The sequence below is a fragment of the Numenius arquata genome, chromosome 1 (assembly GCF_964106895.1).
Source record: "Numenius arquata chromosome 1, bNumArq3.hap1.1, whole genome shotgun sequence".
Lineage (NCBI taxonomy): Eukaryota > Metazoa > Chordata > Aves > Charadriiformes > Scolopacidae > Numenius > Numenius arquata.
In genome coordinates, this window is record NC_133576.1 from 83,699,753 (window position 1) to 83,721,311 (window position 21,559).

Below are 21,559 nucleotides of genomic sequence, written 5' to 3' on the forward strand. Positions count from 1 at the left end.
GAATTAAAAAAAACCCAATCCTTTGCTTTAATTTCCAGATGGTATTCAATTTCTGCAAGTACAGGAAAGTTTAAAGTTTAACTAAAAATGACTCAGTTTGAAACAGAGACTGTAGATACTACAAAAGAAAGAATATTAAAACTTAAGAAATATTTTTTTGTTTGGAGGTTTACTTTCTTGCATAACTTACCCTTAGTCCCTCAAAAAGTCTGGTCTTTGCTAATTTGCTAAATACAATAGCTTGGGGTAGTTATATACTGTACTGTATTGTGTTTCTGGTAGGCTTTTTACCCAGAGAATAACTGTATTGTCTGTAACTATTGTATGCACTGCCCACAAGTCCACAAACCACATCTGCTTAATTATTCGTCCACTGCCAGCAATGAGGACAATGATTCTTTGATTTGCTGCCAATAATTTTGTCTCCCAAGTCAGATCCTGCATGCAATTTATTTAACTTTATCAATACCATGCTATTTAAATTTATCAGCTTTCCTGGTAGCAACCGTAAGAGAGATCCAATACTGTAAATGGATGGGCTGACTTGTCTGAACAGTTTTCAGTAAGAGCTTAAAATATCTGAAAATAGAAAGCCCTCCATCTCTTTTCTTCTGACTATAGTTATTATGCTTTCGCTTAATGATTCCCATTTTAGTTTACTACTTTTAAATCCTGTTTTTCTGATAGAAAAATTGTATCATAGAGAAATTCAATTATCTTTCCCATGACCATGGGAGAGGCAAGAAAAGTCTCTAAGTGTGAGATTCATCTAACCGAAGTTCAAAAAGATATAGTCAACACTCTTTAGTCAGCAGGGATAGATGTGTGTCTACAGAGGGCAGTTTTTTCTCATCCCCAGACAGGCACTAGTGGTAGATCAGATCAATGTGCTGGTTTTTCTCCACTACGTATAAAGTGAGACCAAGGTGGCCAGGGTAGGCCCAGATATCTGTCTGATACCTAAGGTGGGGTGAGCTGAATCCTAGTACAGGTTTCTTTTCTACTACCCATCTCTGAGGCAAAAACTCTCTCTTTGCTTTTCTTTCTTTTCTTCCAAATTTCCACATGTATATCTGTCACCAAAGAGCTAAAACAGCGTATGTACCCCTGTTTTCCAGGGGACATTGAAGCTTTTCAGTTTTGTTTCTGTTTGAAAATACTAGGGGCAAATTTAACATATAAACAAGGCAGAGAACAGAAGTGGTATAGAGTGTCATTTGCTTCACTGTCTTGGATAGAAATACAGCATTAAAATAAGGGCATAAAGAAAAAAAGTGCTTCCTCCCATCAAGCAATAGTAATAATTTTTTTAATTCTTATATTTTACCAAAAAAAAAAAAAAGAGGCAAAAGAGAAAAGAAAGTATAAGCAAACAGCATTAAATCGAAGCAAAATAGGCATCAAAGAGCTTCTGTCAATAAAAGGCAGCCATATATGCCAGCACTTACCATCACAGTCGCAGCTGCCGCAGCTGCCTGGGCTGCCACCGCAGCCTGGTTGGCTTGGTGTTGCGCCGCTTTGATTTTGGCCTGCAAATGTGCAGGAGGGTGAAAATACTTGCATTTCTCCCTCATGCAACGCCCTTTTATGTAATCCATACACACGGTTACGGTGTTGTCGTTTGTGTCAATCATTGTGCTGTCTGCCGGATGCGCAAAGCGGCAATCAGTCTCTCCACGCGCACAGTTTCCCCGCTGGAACTCCCTGCACACCTACGTGCAAAACAACACCCGTTGCAGGGGGAGGAGCACGGCACACCCCGAAAGGGCAGGGAGAGCCCCGTGCCCCCAAAAGACAGACCTGCCCCCTTCCCCGGTTAGTTGTTCAGAGAATTCAGTCAAATAACCCCTTCGTCTTCTGGGAGAGGGAAATGCATCTATTTTACCCTTAGGTGCTTGGCTCCTCAGGCAGCTCTGTGGTACGGTGGCTAAATGAACTTGACATGCAACAAGAAGCATCCCCAAATGCCCTTCCATTTCTTCTGTCTAGAAAACATCTGGGAAGGATACTTACTGAAGTAACTGCCCCTGCCAAACTAGCTGGGAAACCCAAAATACTCAGTTCCTTTCTGACTACTCTTTATTTTCCTGCAGCTCCAATGGTAAGGAAGGAGTTCCTCTTGCTGAGACCCAGGGAAGATCTCCATCAGCTTCACTGTATTTTTTATGGAGTCCGCAAACAAAATGGAGAACCTCCTTAAATTAAGTAATTTTCAAAACCAGGCAGAATGAATACACTGATTTTCCTAAGAAACGTGCTCCAGACACTACTGCTTAGGCTTTTGGGAAAGGGCATTCAATTCTGGAAGAGCCATTTGGCCTTCTCGTGGACTTGGATCATAGATTCCATGGAGCCTTGCCATGCAGAGATCCATCAACACCAGGCAGGCTCTGCATATAGCTGGAGACTCGCCCCTTCAACCTGCTCCAGGGTGGGTAACATTCGACATCTCCACTTGTAGCTCAAGGCTGAAGGCCTATACAATTCCCCTAATCAATGCATAATGGTATGAAATTTCCCTGATATCAATGCCTGAAAATTGGGATGGAATTAATGCTGCAATAAAAATGCGCTTGTTAGGTATTTCATCACAGCACACCTTTAAAGGCATGTAGAGTTGAGGTATTTTGGAGGAGATGAACTTTACAAAAGTTGAAAATTCATGTTGATGTCTGCTTATTAAATTTGAGCAAACAGCACACCTTTAAAGGCATGTAGAGTTGAGGTATTTTGGAGGAGATGAACTTTACAAAAGTTGAAAATTCATGTTGATGTCTGCTTATTAAATTTGAGCAAACACACTACCTTAGTAAGAGTGCTTAATTACCAGTGGCTGCAAATGTAGAAATCCTGCCTGCTTACAAGGTCTTTCTTTGTAGCAACTAAATTTAAGCATCATTTCTAAAACAATACAGGGTTTTTTCCTCCAGGATCTTTCACACATCCTAACAGAGGATTGTATTTCTAGTCACGGCGGTGTCTACAGTACCTCCAGTTTATCAGTCCTGAGGAGTTTCTGGGTAGCAGTTGAACCAGGGACTGAAACCGGTGGACTTCCAGGAACAATGACAGGCGGCGTGGGTAGGATCTCGGTCGGAACTAAGCCAACTCCCGGTGTTACTGGCGTTAGGTAAGGAGCAAAGCTAATAGCCGTGTTCGTTCCTATTGTGGGACCCACTGGAAATGTGGGCTGCAAAATGAAAACACAGACCGAGATGAAAAAAACCAACCCCTTAACCAAGGGCTTATTAGTTGTCTCTTGCGTGTTCTTTCTGGCGCCGATTTGGTTTTCTTAATCAAAAAATGTCAAACAGCTGGGAAAACACACAGCATGCTCTCTTCTTTTAATCACGTAACACATTCCAGCGCCACGCTAAAAACCACACTTTGTAGCTCTATTATTGGAAAGGAGGCTGCCGAAGCAAAGGGAGTCGTACTTTGAACCTGAATCTCTATGGAGGTCCAGCTCACATTGCAGGCTTATTTACACATCTCAAAGTAGGAATAACATAGACTTTATTGCTTTTTCTCAATACCTGCTCTCCTTGGGAAAACAGGCTATTTTTCAAAGTACCAGATTTCATGGGTGAAGCGTTATTAACTATATTAAAGCCATATTTCTAATAAAAATATACATAATGAGCTCTTTGGCATGCAACTTCAATCTCTTTGCGTGCTGTATTTTGCCACCTCCGGCAATTATATGTTACTTACTATGGCTCACACATCGAAAAACCTCACCTTTGTGAATGTTTGTGCGCTCAGCTGTCACCAGTGGCAAGCAGAATAAATATTATAATCTCAGCTGGACACAATATTTAGAAAGGGATTATTCAGGCTTAGCTAGAGTTCATCTTACAAAAAAAATTTGATTGGAAGGAATGATACGGGTCTAAAAAAAAAATCTGTTTCATGCCTTCCTGCAGCGAGTCAGTGAAGTCATGACCAGAAGAAAGAGCACTTGTGTGATGCTAAAAGGCGGCCCTACCAAGGCAGAATGGTGGGTTTGTTACCACCAGTTCCATGGGGGGTGGAAGCAGAACTACACCATGGTCAGACCACGGTCAGACCTGGGACGTGCTTTAGTTCTGCAGAACTGACATTTACCCTGGAGAGTGAAGCTATAATTATAAATGAGGAAAAACTATGCAGAAAAACAGGACACATCTCAGATTAGCTTTGTCAGAAATTAAATTCTCAAATAAGCCGGCAGCTAGAAATGAACCACGCAACAGCAGGACACTTAAAGGAAAGACTTAAAAACACTTAATGAAGGAGGAGTATGTTTCTCATCAAGGTGGCCTTCACGGCCTCTGTTGGAGAAGGAAAGCCAGCCACATACAGTATGTAGAAAATATGCAAGAGAAAGCATAGGAGATAGAAGATTTATTTCTGTTTTGGGGGGGGTTGTGGTTGGGTTTTCTTTTTTGGTGCCTTTGAAACCAATTACTAAATTATAAATGAATGTGAGTTAGTCTCAAGAAGATGCTTTGAGCAGCAGATTAGCCTGGATACCCAACTGTATGGAAATGGCATCTACCTGCCCCAGAGAGTTAAAAGTGAATAAAGCACTGTTTTTATGAGAGATCAAAACTGCTTGATATCAAACAACCCAGTTTATAAGTCAAGTGCTAGCTAAATTCTTTAGAACATAATAATGAACATTTATATGAAACAAAGGTTCAACTATGTTGGGGACAATATGCGTTATGTAAAATACAAATAACAGCTTTGTATCAGATATAATTTTAAGAATAAATCCACATGTCAAATGACTTCTATGGAATTTTCTTTCACTTTTTATCCATTTGGTCAAGGCTGAGTCATCTTAATCTGGCAATATATGAGACAGAGAAATAAAACCCGGTGCTTTTATCACAGCAATCAGTACAGAAGGCATTACGTCAATGAAATTGTAAAGTTCAAATGATGAAATGAGTGAGTAGAAAAAAAAGTATCATTTTGCCACTTCAATTTTTCTCATGATACTAAGAGGTAGAATCTATTACTTCATGAAAACTTCTCTTGGTGAAAACCCAAGCAGTAAAAAGCAAGGAAATATCAAAACACGTTATGCCAATATACCAAGGTACATTTTGATGAATGTGTACCAGAAATTCAGGGACACCGGACACCCAATTTTTGTTCATGCCTTCCCACCTTATAGTAGATGTTTCAAGTGTAAAAGCACATTTGAAAAAGGCATCTGGGGTGAGCATCCTGTGACCAAATACAGATAGCTTCCTCTGAGATGCTTACACTTGGCTCCTGTGATAGCCCGTGGAAAGACAAAGGCACTTAAAAAAACAATCTAATCTGAATGCAGACATCTGAAACAAGCCAAGCAAATGGTAATTAGAAGCGCCTATTTCTTTTGATAAACTATAAATGGACCTAGGAAGCCCAGCACAGAAATTGATGCCAACACTCCAGATGCCTCAAGTTAGAGAAAGAAATCCCACTCTAGTAGGATGTCTTATACAAGGCATTCAGCTTGAGAAAACATCATTAGCAGCCATGTGTGAAAAGTTTAATTCTGATTACTTGCCTAACCATGCTTTGGAAGTCTGGTACAATAAGGAGCTAAACTGCAAAGGCAGCCCAGAGCAACTGATCATTTTAATGTATATCCAAAGATGCTGCTCATGCATGCAAGACTCTAGTTTTATGTCACCTTCTGGATTTGAAGTGTCCCAGGCACCATACACGTTACCTTAAGATAAAATGCTGAGTTTGTAAAGTACACGCACCAGCAATTCTCTGTGTTCCTCTGGAACACTTCAGATTTCAAGAGAATGAGAAAAAGCTACCCAGAATGACATTAACCTTTTTTCCTGGTACTGGGATTAAATACTATTTAAAGCCACTCAAACCCATAGACTCTTGAGAGGGGAACTTTGCATTCCAACTTAAACAGCTGACTAGCAAATTACTATTATTATACAAATTTTCACCTCCAGAATGATTATAGGTCAAAACCTTGCGAACTAGACAAAATCTGGCATGAACTGAATGAAGTGGGGGGGTGGGGCGCGGTATGGGACGGGGACAAAACAAAAGAAAGGAAAAAAGCAAAGGCAAATTATTCTGGGATTAAAAAATATTTCAAATCTACAGCAATACTCCATTATACCTTCAAATGCTAATACAAATGAACATATCTCTAGCACCTCAGTAATTCCTTAAGTCCACAGATGGGGACTATTTTTATTGCTACTAGTTTAGAGAACTTTTGCAGGTCAACACAGTCTGCTCCTTCAACTTTACTTACCAATAACACCATCAGAGATACATACTTACCACTGGCTGTAGCGGTGTCCCTGGAAACATGAACTGCATTTGCTGGGCAAGCATTGCTGCTGCAGTTTTTTGTTGGATTAAGTTGTTCCTGCCATTGATTTCCAGTTGAGTTTTTAAATGTGTTGGTGGATGAAGGTATTTGCAGTTCTCCCTTGTACAACGACCCTGGAAAAAGAAGTCACACTAATTGGTCTGCTGCTTTTGATGATAGTTTAATGCCTTCCAGCAAAATATTACACCATAAACTAAGCAAGAACTAGCGAAATACAGGGTGTTTCCTGGGAAGTATGTAGTAGGCTGGAAGGAGCTGATGGCCTTGAACTCTGCCTCAGCCCACAACCTCTGATTGATCATTAAGGCTATTAGCCACAAAAAAAAAAAAAAAAAAAAGAAAGACTTTGAAACAGCATTTTTATGCATTTTTATTGTTAAGTACAGATCACTGCTGTGCAATTCTTACTCTGAGTATTATCCAGACTGCCTGAACTGCCTCTCACGGTATCTTGGCTAGAGTATCTGGTGTTATCATAAAATAAATGAATGACATTACATGATGAATAACAAATTTAAATCTCCTTTAAGAGAAATGCAGCTTTTAAGCACGTTATATTAAAAAATAATTGCATGTTCCTGGTGATAGGGATCTAAAGTGGCCACTCTTTGCTTGCGTTCTCTCATATGTTCACCCTTATTCCAGTTCACTGCCTTCTGCCTTCCTGCTTTTATTACATCAGCACAACTTTGAACTATTTCCATTCAAGTATAAAAGAACAGAAGTCAAGCTGGTACTTTTGCAGCCTAAATTTAGAAGCAGTGGATGGAGCTAAATTTGAAGGTCCACAGCAAAAGGAGAACTCCCAATCAACCTGAAAGCAGGAATTTTTAGACACTTATGAGACAGTAAGAGACAATAAAAATATGGGTGGGCAGTGACCTCTGAGGTGGCTTGTGTTGGAGGAGATGGACATGGCGCACGCCTCTACAAGCAGTGCATGCTGACCAAAAGGTAGGCAGAGCAGTGTAAGAAGTGCTGATACGTTTTCCCCCAGAAAGGGAAATCTTGGGTGCACCAGCAGGTTATGCAACTGCAGAGCAGGACTTGCTGGGATCAGAAGCTCCTCGATGACATGGCTCACAGTCACAAAATTTTAAAGAGCTGTGACCAGAGGATCTAGAGCATTAGTCAAACTGCATTTGACACACTCATCTTGTAGAAGCTAAGTTTCCAGATTGAGATGTTTTTAAAAAGTGCTTTTTAAACTTTCCATTCACTGGTGTAAGGGCTTTACAACTCATAGCCAAGCAGGAATATCCTCTTATAGCCAAGAAAACATTAAGATCTCCATGTGAGAACATCACACACGTACACTGACTCTGTGTATTCATATGCGCACACACACACTGCTACAAAACCTTCAGTACGCTTCTAATATCCCAGAACAACAGTGTTAATGTTATACTTGTTACCCAGACGCCGAAACACTACTGATTCTGCCTCCAATCTGCTATAAGGATGTAATAACTACCTACGCAGGAGTGAGTTAAACACATCCAGGAAGGTTCTCCTGAACCGAGGCTGACGGGAACGCAAACAGCTACTTCCACGCTATTAAATTATTGAGATCAGCCCTTTCCCGAACTGTGCCTGGCCACTGTTTGGGAGTATGCCAAACGGCAGAGGCCAAAGCAGTTGAGGAAAGCTAAAAACTTAAGAAAAAAAAATGGTCTCAGCACTCAGGATCACTTTTTGATGCTGTTTTAACCTGCTATTACAGATGCAGCCATTTTCAGAGCATCATGCCTTCCCTTCTGACTTCTATTGTGCAAGTCACTAATGCTGTCTGGTTTAATGAAGTACACAAAAGGAACAGCTGTTCCAGCTGTTGTCAGCTGGCATGAGCAGAACCAGAAACAGTCACCATTTGATGGACACAGAAGAAGGCTGGCTCTTCCATTCGGGGAGAAACAAGGCCATCACCTTCATCACGTTAAATTGGAGCTTGCTCAGCGCAGGCAATGAGCTTACGCTTTTGTGTTGGCTGAGGAGGCCAAATGATTAAGACATTTTCAACTGAGATCTACTTAACTTTAATCTATTTTGAGTATGAATGGTTCATACAGCAAATCTGAAAATTAAAACAGCGAAATCAAATCAAACTACTCTACCTGACGGAAATATCCACCTCTGGAAACAAAAGTGCTCCTCAAACAAGGACTAAGAGCAACTCTCAACCACAGTGACTTTTGAAATACCTGAAGCCTGAAGAATGCCTTCAGCCAGCCCTCCACTCTTACCTCTGAAAGCACACGGCTACTGTATACCATCAATTCAAGCTCTGAAAAGCAACCCACAGCGCACAAAAGATTGGTTATTTCAGAAAACTTTCCAAAATAATCCAACCGTACAAAAATGCACTGTCCTCTCTAAACTTATTCATGTCTGTGTGCCTCATTTACTAGTTTTTTGAGCTCCTGGTTAGTAATGAACGTACTATAAAAGAGCTGTGTGGCCCCGTCATGCTACTATAGAAAGCGCTGTAAACAGATCAAGCCTTGTTGCAATTAAATGACCCAAAATAAACCGCAGTGGAATGAGCACCGAAAATAGTGAGCAGATTAATCCAGTCCTAGCTACCAAAATTAAGTAAATTCTAAATCCAGCCTTCAATTTTTGGACCTACAATGGTTGGGGGGAAAAAGGCCTATAAGCAACTTTTCATTCCTCTTTTAACAAATGCTCCGTGTTCCTGTGAACTCCTGCTAAGTTTTGGCCGCTTCCCAGCCACCAATCATTGCAAGAACAAAAATTCAATCTTGTCATGTCATCTCAGTCAAACGGGACCTGGGATATTTTTTCTTTATTAAAAAGCCAGATATGAAGTCCAACTGAGATGACAGCACATACCTACCAAACAGCAGAACAGGCAAACATACGCAACATGCAAGGGTGTTCAACGTGTTGGTTGGGTCAACATCTACAGTAAGAATCCACTTTGGATTCTTGCAAAAAACTACTGTGCTAGCAGGCCACTTCATAACAAACACAGAGACAAAATAGTGTTTTAACTTTAGGATGCATCGGTATCAAGCCTCTGGAGTGAGACTTGGTTCATTTTAAAATCACAGCAGTTCAGGAGCTGCTCCACACACATTCAGTCCTCCTGGCACATGGCGGCACAAACTCTGTCAGCAGGATGAGGCAGGCAGCAGGGAAAATAATTGCTTCCTACAACTTTTAACCTGCTCCCACATATGAGTCAGAGTCCTGAAACTGAGGGCGCAGACAGACTGGTTTGAAACTTGGTCCCTAGAAACTCCTGTCACCCATGAAGCAAAGGTTATCGACAAGCACATCATAAGCTGTTGTGCACTTCCCACAGAAGTTCACCTGAAAAAAGGATCACTTTCGATGAGCTATCTCTTTATCTGCAATGGATAGTAATGATGAGCAGACATCATATTAGATTCCCAGCACTCTGTTACTCCCCTCAGCCTGCAAGGATGGTGCCTACCTCTGACCTTTCATTTCTCTGCCTTTGTCCTCTACAACTAGCCTAGCCTAATGCGCAGGGCAACTATTTCAGGCAGGCAATGGAAAGTTTTAGCAGAAAAACTACTTTTCTACCGCTAATTATCCAGACCGGGAACATGCTGCGGCTCGCGTTAGGAGTGTGCCACAGGTTTCGTTCCAGTAAAGAAGTGAGAGAGGGAAAGGGTGGACCAAGGAGCTGGGAACTCAAAAGTACGCCAGTGCCCATCACCCAGGAACAGCAACAAGGTGCTCTGCTTCTGCAGGGGCAATGGTTTGGGAACTGCTACCTGACTGGCTTAATATCAAAACCACATTCCTTAATAAGCCATGGCACACTACTGAGTTGGTTTTTTTGTTTGTTTGTTTTTTGGGGGGTTTTTTTGGTTGTTTTTTTTTTTAATCTATAGATTTCCCTATTAAGAACAATAGGTAGTTTGCCTAAAATCAGCAGCACAAGACAGCCCATGGACTGGAATATATTAAAAAGCCAGGTATGTACTAAGAATTATAATTTTAAAATAAGCAAAATGAGGCAAGTGCAGAAGTAACACCCTGTAACTTTGCATATTAAAATACTAAGAACTCATTTGCTGTCTACGAGTTGTACGGCCACATCTCTGTCTTGAATATCTTATAAATTCACAGCTTTCTTCAGTATTTCAGTACTGCTCTAATAATAACAACAATAATAATAATTCATCCAGGCCCATCCTGGGAATTGCTTATGCATAATAATGAGTTAGTTTTTACTTACTAAAATTACCTTTATCTTTCATAAAAATAAGACGTTTGAATTTAAAAAAAAAGAAAAAGGGCAAAACAATGTTTCTTTTATCTCTTAAGCTGAGAATCAACTAATGCATCCACAACCATTTCATTCAGGTACTGAATTCTGGTTTTAAGATGGGGGTCAATACATATTCTTAGCATGCTTCTCATAAAAGCCCCACTAGTAAATGTAACAGCCCCAATCTATACAGTCAATCCCAAAACACTGTAATAATTATTTTTTTTGCAGCATGATGTGGTGGGTTTTTTTGGCAAAAGAAGAGGCTAATTAAGGTTGGAAGGGACCTTGAGAGGTCCCCAGTCCAAACTGCTTAGAGCAGGGTCAGCCCTAGGGTCAGACCAGGTTGCTCCAGATGGGTCTTGGAAACCTCCACAGATGAAGAATGCACATCTCTGAGCAATCTGGTCTATTGCTTGGCTGTCCTCACGATGAAGAAGATTTTCCTTATACTCAGTCTGAACCTGTCTAGTTTTGGCTTACGCCAGCTGCCTCGTGTCCTCCCAGCGTGCACAGCTGTGAGGCGCTGGGCTGCACCTTTGGACAACCTCCTTGTCTTTGAAGGCTGCTCGTACATGGAACATCACCATGCAATATCGTCATGTTGTCTTCTGTTAGCGTGCCTGTCTCAGGTTTGAAACCTGAAGGATACATGCTAGTTTTTTTTAAACCATAACAGCTAAATTAAGATGCCCTCTATGCTTTACCTCATATTTTGGGAAGGAGGCAGCCATGGCTACCTGTCATCCTATCAAAGAGGCAGTGTTATCCACCATCAAACCAATCAAGTAATTTATATTTTCCTTAAATAGCTGAAATGGGGAAAGACCACCTTGAAGCTGAGCATACAAATCCAAAGTTAATTGAGGCAATTTATTCATACTATTAGTGGGAAATAACAGAGCCTGCCTCCTCCATCTCACAGCATAGCCTAACATCTAACCTGGGACACCCCATCATCTTTAAAACACGGGTTATCTGATGAGCAGCAGAAACAGGGAGGTCTGCTTCCTTGCACACGTCTGTCCCTTGGTTCCTCACCTCTCTTCCCAGGGTATTTCCAGCTCCCCCTACCCACCTCTCTTCTCTCTAAACTCCCAGCTTCCTCCCGTACCCCACCTCCCTCCTTCCTCCTACCCCAGAACACCCTCCCACCTCTCCTAACTACAGACCAGGAAACAACTCATAGGATAAATATAACTTGCTCAAGCCGTGCATGTCCTGAAGGGCCAGCCAAAATGTGCACGCGGCTGGCAGACCACGCTGGGGAGCGGCTCAGTGCAGGCTCTAGCCTTTTCCTTAACGGGGTAGTCTTTTTGGATCTCTCTCTTCTACCCAGACGCTGATTTTTGCATAACCAGTAACAACTTGGCGATACGTCTCTGAGATGTCTGCTTCTAGCAACTTCGCTTGAAATTGGTCGGGGTGATCAAAAGTTATTAGGGTGCGAGGGTGATGCTGGCAAAAATATGGATAGTGCAATTATGCAAAACCTGCTTCCTTAAGAAAACAAGCTAAAGCATAACGAATGCAGATGAAATTGTATGATCTCCCAGGATTAAATATGCAGTCTTATGGGAAAACAAAAAAAAAAAGTATATGACTTCCAAGACATGAATGGATTTAGAAGGCAACTGAGCAACGGGTTCTACAAGGACAAAAAGATTGTCTCATTTCCAGCTAGACACTCTGAGATCCAAACAATTGCTGGAGTTAGAAAAGACATACCAAAAAAAAATTTTTTTTTAAAAAGTTAATAATCACCTGATGCCACGGCCACCTCTCCTACTGGAAAAAAAAATTACACAATTTTCTGTATCATGCAGCTTCAGCAAACTTGCACATGCTTGTAAAGATCAGATCACATTTTAATATACTTGCAATCATGGGTACGCTGGTTACCTAGACATCCCCTGCTTGATATAGATATTAGATACCTGAAGATATTACATACTGTTCAAACCTTGGCAGAGCAAGGGCTAGCACAGGCCACTGTCCAGGGCAGTGGCAGCACACGGCAAGAATAGTCACAGAGACCGCAGCGTCAGCAGCTGTGGAGGTACCTAAGCCGTAAATACGTCTCTGGAAGAGTTTCTGACAAGAGCAGAAACTGTTTCTTCTCCTTTGGGATTCCTCCTCGGCAGCCCCTCAGCAAATTCTGGTTGGGAATGTGTGTGGCCTCACCCAATCAATTTAATAATTTCACCATTGCATGAATCAGGAACTTCTCAATTCCAATAATCCCCGGCTCCCTGGGGCTAAAAATAGACCCACTCAATAGGAGGGCAGGCTATTTTGAGATGCTTAAGCTTCTGCTCCTGTCCATTGACAGCCACGCTAACTCTATCACCCAAAACATCCAGTTCAAGTGTTATTTTTCAAATGCTGAAACACGAAAAAGGAAAAAAAAAATCTAAAGAAAACACTGACTGTGTATTCGTATGCAGAGAGGGATGATTCCTCTAGTTCTACAGGACTTGCATATATGCATTTCCCTATGTATTTTAGTACATGAGAGCTCAACCACCAAGAGCGCTTTCAACACTGAAGGAAAACCACTAGACTTCAGGCTGGGCCAAGTTAAAGAGTATTTTCTGCCTAGCATCACAATGCGTGATTTCAGTTTTCCTATGCAGGTCTATCTGCTTCTTAACTCCTCTCAGAAATTAAGAAAAAAAAAAGATACCATTAAAGTATCCTCTTTTCGCTTGCTGTGAATACGGACCATCTCACACAATCTGTGAGACTACACATACCCATACAGTTAAGCATATGTGCAAGGACTTAAGGGATTTAGTTAAGCCTTAAGAATGACTAGTCATAGATTTTAAAAAAAAAATGTAACTTAGCTTTTTTTTTTTTCCCTTTAGGTATACAAAAAAGCTTCAAACCTTTTTTGAATTTTGCATAATTTTACATCTCGAGTATGTTGACTTGCAAATACGCATGCTTATGAAAAGCATAATCCTAAGTAGAATTGTATCTAATTTTATAGAAAGAAATGGAGATCAAAATATGATCCCTTATCCTGAAAATGAGACAGACTTGAACTATTTGAGAAAAAGAAAAATAATTTCAAAAGGACTGAACTGTACTAGTAACAGAAATATTAAACTTTTGACGGAGATTTCAAATGCCTCAAACTTCACTTGTTGCCATGCATCTTACCAGCACAAAGACCTAAAAGAAAAAATGTATTTCAAAAAACCACAAGCAACTCTTATATTAGATTTGAAATATTTCAGCTGTTGGATCTGTTTTCCTGGGAAAAAAAATCCCCAAACGCAAACAAAAACCACCAACAAAAACAACTTAGAAACTTCACTGAGAAATTAATTCTGTATTTCTAAAGTCACTTTGCAAGTCTGCCCACCGAGTTAGTGAGTGTGCATACATATTTATATGCACCTACACACTGCCGTTTCAAGAAAAAGTAGAAGACAAATTCACTTTCTTACTTTAAAGTAGAAAAGGAAAAGAAGGGAAAAAATTCTCAGGTGACTTCAGCTTGATTCAGTTTCCAACAAGCTAAGAAGACCCAATAGCTGCTCTTCTAATGATTTCAATTAGTTGTAAGAAACTAAAAGCCAGTAAAATAAAAATGATCACTTTATTCATAAAGTTAGAGAACAAGAACTGCCTCTAACTGACAGAAAAAACAGAAAAATACTGAAGAAAAATGAAGTCTTACAAAATGATGGAATGTCTAAATGATGTCAGTCTTAACACTAAAGACTTAATAGGAGATATTTATTTAGATGGAAAAAGACAAAATGTTCTACCGAAGAGCACATTTGCAGTGCACAAAGAGCTCCGAGTCTCTCAAGATGCTCTTTCAAACAAATGTTGAGAAGGACGGCTACAGAGAATGGTTTAATAATTTGCCTTGCAATATCAAGGGAAGTGTACTCAATATTAAATTGTTCAAAAGAGAAAGAACTCAAGCAGATATTGCAAGCCCTAAAAAAAAAAAAAAAAAAAAAGACATTTATGAAATTGTAAGTCATTTGACAAACATCCCCGAGAATTACTCTAACAAATAAGACGAAGAAATTCAAAGAAACAACAGTTTACACTACTATCAATTTATTTTATTTCTGTGTTTACTGCCTTGAAAATAATTTGAGAATAATAGGGAAATAAAGATTATTCCTTCCCCAATTACGTAGCTCCTCTTCTTTTCCCATTTTTCCCCCTCACTGGCACTCAAAATCTAAACCAGTTATTTTTATGTTAGTTTCATGTTTGGCTATCAGCATTGATCAGAGCATCACAAGCAACTGTGGACAACCATTGAAATAAATCTTCACTCTAATGCACACTGGCAACTTTCATGGAACAAGAGGCAGCCAACGCGTAGTATAGGAGAAGACCCCTATGGAACGAACATAAAGAAAGCAGAGGGAAGCGTGACCTCCTTTACTTAAAATTCCTCAAATGTCTGATTTCTATTACATGGGTGGTGAGGCCCTTCACAGGATGCATAGTCGCCCTGTGCAGGGCTCTAACGAACATAGAGCTCCTCCCAGGGAAGGACGAGATGCAGCCTGCCACACGACTCAAGATGGGTTGCAGAAGCAGAGCAGCGATTTAAGCCCTCCAACTCTGCCCGTTCGGAGAAGTCAACGTGTTCACAGATTCCTGCATTTGGAAAAAAAACGTCTAAAACTTTTATGGCGTCTCACGATACAGCGTTACACAGAGTTAACTGGCAGCTGGGCAACTTTAACACACCTGCTCATCACAAGGATTGAGTGTTTTCGTGGAAGAGATTGCAGGTGGGACCACATGGTTACTCAAGGTGACAGGGATTTTTTTTGCTGGTAAACAACATACTCCACCATTAAGTTTAACCTGACTTAACTGAAAAAGAAGAAGATAAGAGCTTGGAAAGAGGCAATTTTCTTTAACTTTTCTCAATATCTCAAAGGCAGACAAAAAAAGCCATTCCAGAAGCAATGCCAGTAGAGGAAGGTAAGGTGTTTGACTGCAGGTCAGCGGGCAAAAAAAAAGGCAACAACGATGTAGCAGAACAGCAGAAGACCAAGCAAGAAGATGGGCATGGCATAGCGTCACTTGCTGTCATACCTCTATCCTCGCGTCCTTTACAATTCCCATAAAAGCCCTCAAGCAAACATATGCTGACTTTAACGTAAGTTTGCTCATATGAACAGGACTGAGATTAAATTCCCTTGGTTTGGAAACACCACTTTGCAGTGAAAAGGTAGGCAAAGATAACTGCAGATCTGACAGTCAAGTCCTGAGACACCTTATTTCTCTCATGGTGGCCTGTGAAGGAAAGCCACCATGTCTCAGCACGTGGACTACACCCTCCAACGTCCATACCACACGTCCTCCACCGTAACCAGGTTAGAAAAGAAAGAGCAAGTAGTGAGGAGAGGTCCTTGCTGCTGGGATGCCCATGAGCCCTGATGGTGAGCAGTCCAGCAAGGACCAGGCAATGGGCTGGTAGCTGACAATGGTTCCCTCAACAACGCAGCAGGAATCTTAACATGCCTCAGAAAAAGCCATAAAGTCAGTTATATGGCATCAAAAAGGAGCAGGAGACTTGCCTCAGCAGTGAAGAGCCTGGCTGACTTGATCAGAAGGAAATGGGAGGAGACCACTGTGAAACCAACCACGTCAGCCTCCTACAGCAAGTCACCTGCCCAAGGGAGCCTTGAGAAGATGCTTCATTTGAGAGTTGCAGTGAATCAAAAGTGATTTGGAAAAGGCCCATTATTTGGAAGAGTCCCACCATATGGAAAAGGTCATCAGCATGATGTAGCAAGTCCCTTACATCTGAAGGGACCCCAGTGGTGTGCTACAGAGAAGGGCAGACCTAATGTACCAGGAGTAAATGACCACCTTGGCCACCAGCATGTCACAGACCCCAGCTGCATGCCCACCAGCCTTGAACTGATACAGGGGCAACCTGATCTGCCATTGGCATGTCCCTCTGCTGCTCCTCATGGGGACGCTTTCATCCTGTCTGGACCACCCTGCACTCATGTGTGCACCGAACCAACGTGCCGGGGCTCCCAGTCCAGCTGGGGCTTGCTGGGCCTCTTCCCGGCTGGGGATTTCACACTTTCTTGGCCAATCGCTTTACAAGCAAAAGGAAAAAGCAAGGGCCGAGTTAAATACACAAATTGCCAAGGACACCGTATGTAATGGCAGAGGTGAAAAGTACACTGTCTTGTCCTTCTGCAGAGGAGGAGTGTCTACTCGGTCTCAGCAGCAGCACTGGAACCACAGCTGCGTTATTAATAAATCATCGGCTTTGCTCCCGGGATGGGTCCGCAGGGGCTGGAGTCTGACACCAGCTCCCAACTCACTGGAAAGTTGCTGAAAACACAAGGAAACTTCTCGGTGTTTTAGAAACTCCATGTATTTGGAACTGCATTAAAAAGCACAAACGAAAGAAAAAAACTCTTAAAAATGAAAATATATTTGCATTTCCAAAGAAGAATCACACGTAAAATCCCCCGTACTATCTATAACCACATGAGAAGTGGCAAACAAAGGAAGACACCGTATCACTATGGGACCACCTACAGAGAGCAACCAAGTGCGCCCAACCTGAAAAGCAAAAGGTAAGCTGGCACCTTTCCTAGCCTTTTCTCTACCCAGTCCATGCTCCTCCTATTCTGGGAATTGGTTTCCTAACATCAGTGATACGTTTCAGTTTCTACCTCCTCTTGCAGTCCAACACAGCTTGGATTTCCCTCTTCAGGGAACAGGAAAACCAGCACCAGTAGCAGAAGGGGCAGTGAGACCCCTGCCCTGAAGCAGCAGGACATGAGAGTTATCAGTGAGAAATACCCAGAAAAGCAAACTAGATCAGCTTAAAAAAAACCAGGGGGGACGAGGGTGATAAGAGGTCCAGAAATTCAAGCAAGAGGAAAGAATGAAGTCCTGCCAGCCCAGTAACCAAAAAATCCCTTTTCTTTTTGCCGAAGGGCTCTCTGTCCCCCTCCACCCGGTATTAGGAAGCTTCCAGAAGATCCAGCAAAAATAGCAAGAAGTACAAAGCGGTTACAGTTATCTCAAATGGTAGCTTACAGAATTAGGCAGCTAAATCACAGTTATGAGAAAAGATAAGACACATTAGGATGCCTTATTACCTTCCTTGAATGCTATATTCATCTAAGTACTAGAATATGTGATTGTGGTCTTGAGAGTGCTTATACCTTCTCAATACTCTGGTGAAGCAGCAGATAATTATTCTCTTCCTTAAGACAGATTCAGCTCCGACTAAATAAAATTCTAGGTTAATCTCAAATTAAAATACTGCCTGTAGGTTTTCTAAGGCATATATCCATGACTTTCAGGGGAACGCACACACCGGACTCCCTACCGTTTATTGCACTGCAACGACATTGTCGGTATATTCTGATGTTCGTGGTACCTGTCTTCATCAGTGTCGCGCATAGATGCGGTGATACTAACCCCAATTACATGACTGCATCTACTATTTTACACAGCTGCCTTTCTCAGACAGTGAATAGGCAGAAGAATGGTATTTCTTTTAACCCTGATATTCAGTGGGCAGTAATACTCTAACGCACATTCATCTCTCTCCTGGCCTGAATGCAAGATATTCACCTCCTCTTGGGCCTATCCATAGGGCTGGCTCTACAGGATCACATTAGGAATGGCTCCATTAAAATCTTTAATGGATTTCTTGGTCTTCTTGTGAGACTAGACAGCGTTACTCCCACTCTACACAGAATAAATTGAGACAAAATATGGTTAAAGAGCTGAGAAGTGCCTGCAGTTTTTGGCTGCAGATCTCTGCCCTCCTTCCGCTTTCCCGCTGCATCCACGTGGCACATGCGGGTGCTCCAGTAGCCTCCTACTGCTCTTGAGTTTTGGGAGTCCAACTGCCCAAGGGCTAGCGGTGAAGATGTCAGTTTTGTGGACTCACTCATTGGTCTCCAGAGGAGCCCTGAGCACCTGACCAGAAACCCACCTCCTCCCAACTCTGCCACTGCTGTACCAGCACACTTTGGATGGAGACCTGACCCACTCCATGTGCCAGCCCCTCTTCAGAAAGCTGTCTGTGATGTTCACCCACTGAGGCAGAGGAAAAGACAAGGCTAGAAGAGAGCAGACACTAAGGTTACCTGCACAGGACCTCCAATACGTCTTCCTCAATTCTTGACTCTTGCCCAGTTCACCTGCGCGAACTCCCACCTCGTCCCAGCTTTCCTCTTCCTCTGCCTTTCCTCACCTTCGGCATCGCCTCTTCCCTGCTCCCGGGAACCCAGCACCTGACACCAGATGGAGCAAATGCAGAGCGCACTGCGCTCAGTCCTCCCCGTACAGTGCCTGTCTGATCTGCACACCAGCCTGCACATGGTCTCTGCTAGGCATGCATAGATGGCAAGTTTTCACACTTACAAAATGACCAAATTTGGGTGAAATTTCACAAAAATAGCATAAGGCAAATTACTGATATCAGAGTAAACCTTCTGCTGCTAGATCTCGAGGTTCAGCTGTAAACAATGAGAAATCAAGTTTATTATTGAACCAGTTTTAAGAAACACTTAAGAAAGAAAAACAAGGTATTTACGTCTCAGCTGTTTCTCAAAAATCGTTGAATTGTTTCACTGAAACTTTAAATAAACACCGTGAGTCAGTCACTCATATGTTTCAGCCCAGATAATTGCATTTGGAGAGACTTACAAACCACAGAAAAGGAGAATATTATTTGGAAAGTGGTGGGCAAGATTAAATCCAGGTGATGATGATGGCACACTTGGTAATAAAACACTCAATGTGTGCCTCATCAACATGCCCAACCAAAAGCTAACGATCACAGAAACTCCAAGCACTTATGGAGAAACAAAAGTATTTAAACACAATGACGGTAAACAAAACATTCAGTAGCATGTTAGAAATGAAGTCTGCTGAACTATTTGTCCAGAAATATTTTAATGCAAGTAGTCATTATGCGTCCCAGCTGATGCACTCCACAGACAGAATAATGAGTTACCAAATGGCGTTTTGGAGAATATAATGCCTGTAAACACATAAACATCATTGCAAGATAAACTATTTGTTATATTTCATAGTGCATTGAAAAGGATTGTGTACTAGTATAGCAAGTCTTTCCAGTGTCACAGCAAAGCCCTAACGATCTATGCAGAAAGAAAAAAAGTCATGACCATTTGACTTGAACAAGAACTTACTCTCTGATTTGTTTCCCTCAGCATTTTGAAGGTGACACAAAAAAGTTCATCAGGTATTGGGAGGCTATTATGAGATCTACTATTAAATGCGCAAACCCACTTGGATAAAGGAACCACCTTTGTGACTTGTTCTGCCTTCCCCTTAAATTTTCTAGAGGAGACAAGCAGGTTCCCCAGAAACGCTGTCAAACTGACTGCTTTCAGTGTCTATGTCCTGGAAGCCTTCACAGGTTTGGCACCACTCTCATCTGTTTCTCAGGAGAAACTAACACAGGGTCTGAAATACTGTTCTCCAAACAGGAACCAAAGGACCGCATAATTTATGACTTTTCTTTGTGGGTAAAGTGTTTTCACTGCCTGCGCCTTATCTGAACAGCAGTCACAAGACAGACATTCCCATCAAACATCTTTTTGTCAAACGCTTCCCTTTGTTTGGGTGCCAAGGAGGAAGAGGCAGGATGCGGTCAGAAGCCAAGGACACAGCCAAGGCTTCCATCCCTGCTTTTTACGCCAAAGTGGCAACAACAACCAAGTGAGAAACTCTAGGTGAAGATTACACCATCTGCGGTGGGCAGATCTTCTCCCTCTCTGTTCCCAAGCAGGAGCGGAGACAGCAGAAGCACTGAGAACTTTCCTCTCTGGAACAGGAAGAAGGAGAAGACCACAACCACCAAGTTCTCAAAGTTCTCAAAGACCACAGACTTTGAGAAGGTACCTGGCTCACCAACTGGCCTGGCAGCGCGGCTGAGCCATGTCTTCATCATTCCCAGGAGAATCATTCATCCCAAGACTTTGCAGGACGCAGACTTTGGTTTAAATATTCTTTATAAAAGTCACAAGGCTGAAGAACATATTAAACTAAAACTCCACAACTGAAAACAAAGTTTCATGGAAGAAAAAAAATGCATAATGATCTCATGATTTTCACAAGACCGGCTCTTTCACAGCCAGGAACCATGAAGTATTTGTTCCTATTTTCTATTTTTATTTGTCTGATATGCACATCATAAAGTGATTACAATTGCTGTGGCACATCAAACTCAATCTGGAGGACATTCAGGTTAAAATGTAGTATGGTATGAGATGTTCATCATAATTGAAACAATCTTGATTCAGATTTTTCAAAAAGCCTTCGTAATTGCAGACAGTCTGGAAAAGAAGTATTTAAATGGCCAAATCAGTGTTTTCTCCCATCCTGCTGCTTTTTAGTGAAGAAAAATTGTGATGGATGAGTACCATTCATCAGGAGAAATAGTCAAAATATGAGATCACTAACCAGCATCCAGACAGGATTCAACCAACTCCCTTGTTTAATCTTTGGGGATTCACTGTCTGGATGGAGAGAGGGCAGGAGGGAGTTTAGACAATTCTACAAATTTAACACTAACCTATTAAAAACATTTTAAAACATTTTAAGCAGCCTGTAGTACCTAGCAATATTCATCACGGGTTTCCAGCTGAGCAGAGAGAGGACCCTCTCAACCAACAGTGACCACATGAAGGTGGGCATATGTAGCACTAAGAGTTATTTTGCCATGTTAGCAAGGCAAAGACGAGAGTCAGGCATTCTTTGTCAAATGTAATGTAAAATCATGCCCAAAAGATACAGCTCCTGATACAAGTTGTTGTTTACCTCCTATCACTCATTCACAAGGCAACCTACAAAATACCACCTGGGGGTATTAAATTCCTATGCTACACTACTTAGTAAATAAATAAAACAACGAAACTAAAAAAAGGAAC

The 21,559-nt window shown here is 41.6% G+C and overlaps 1 protein-coding gene across 13 annotated transcripts in view; it reads right to left on the reverse strand.

The window, feature by feature from the left end:
* MBNL2 (muscleblind like splicing regulator 2) overlaps window positions 1-21,559 on the reverse strand; it is a 116,531-nt gene that overhangs the window by 33,458 nt on the left and 61,514 nt on the right. For 6 of the 13 annotated variants that reach the window (XM_074145694.1, XM_074145686.1, XM_074145677.1 and 3 more), the window contains 3 exons: window positions 6,301-6,465; window positions 2,990-3,190; window positions 1,449-1,712 (listed from right to left, as the gene is read on the reverse strand). In XM_074145694.1, coding sequence (XP_074001795.1) covers window positions 1,449-1,712; window positions 2,990-3,190; window positions 6,301-6,465 — 630 coding nt within the window. The remainder of the gene's footprint in view (window positions 1-1,448; window positions 1,713-2,989; window positions 3,191-6,300; window positions 6,466-21,559) is intronic. The other 7 variants (XM_074145750.1, XM_074145733.1, XM_074145726.1 and 4 more) reach the window with 4 other exon arrangements.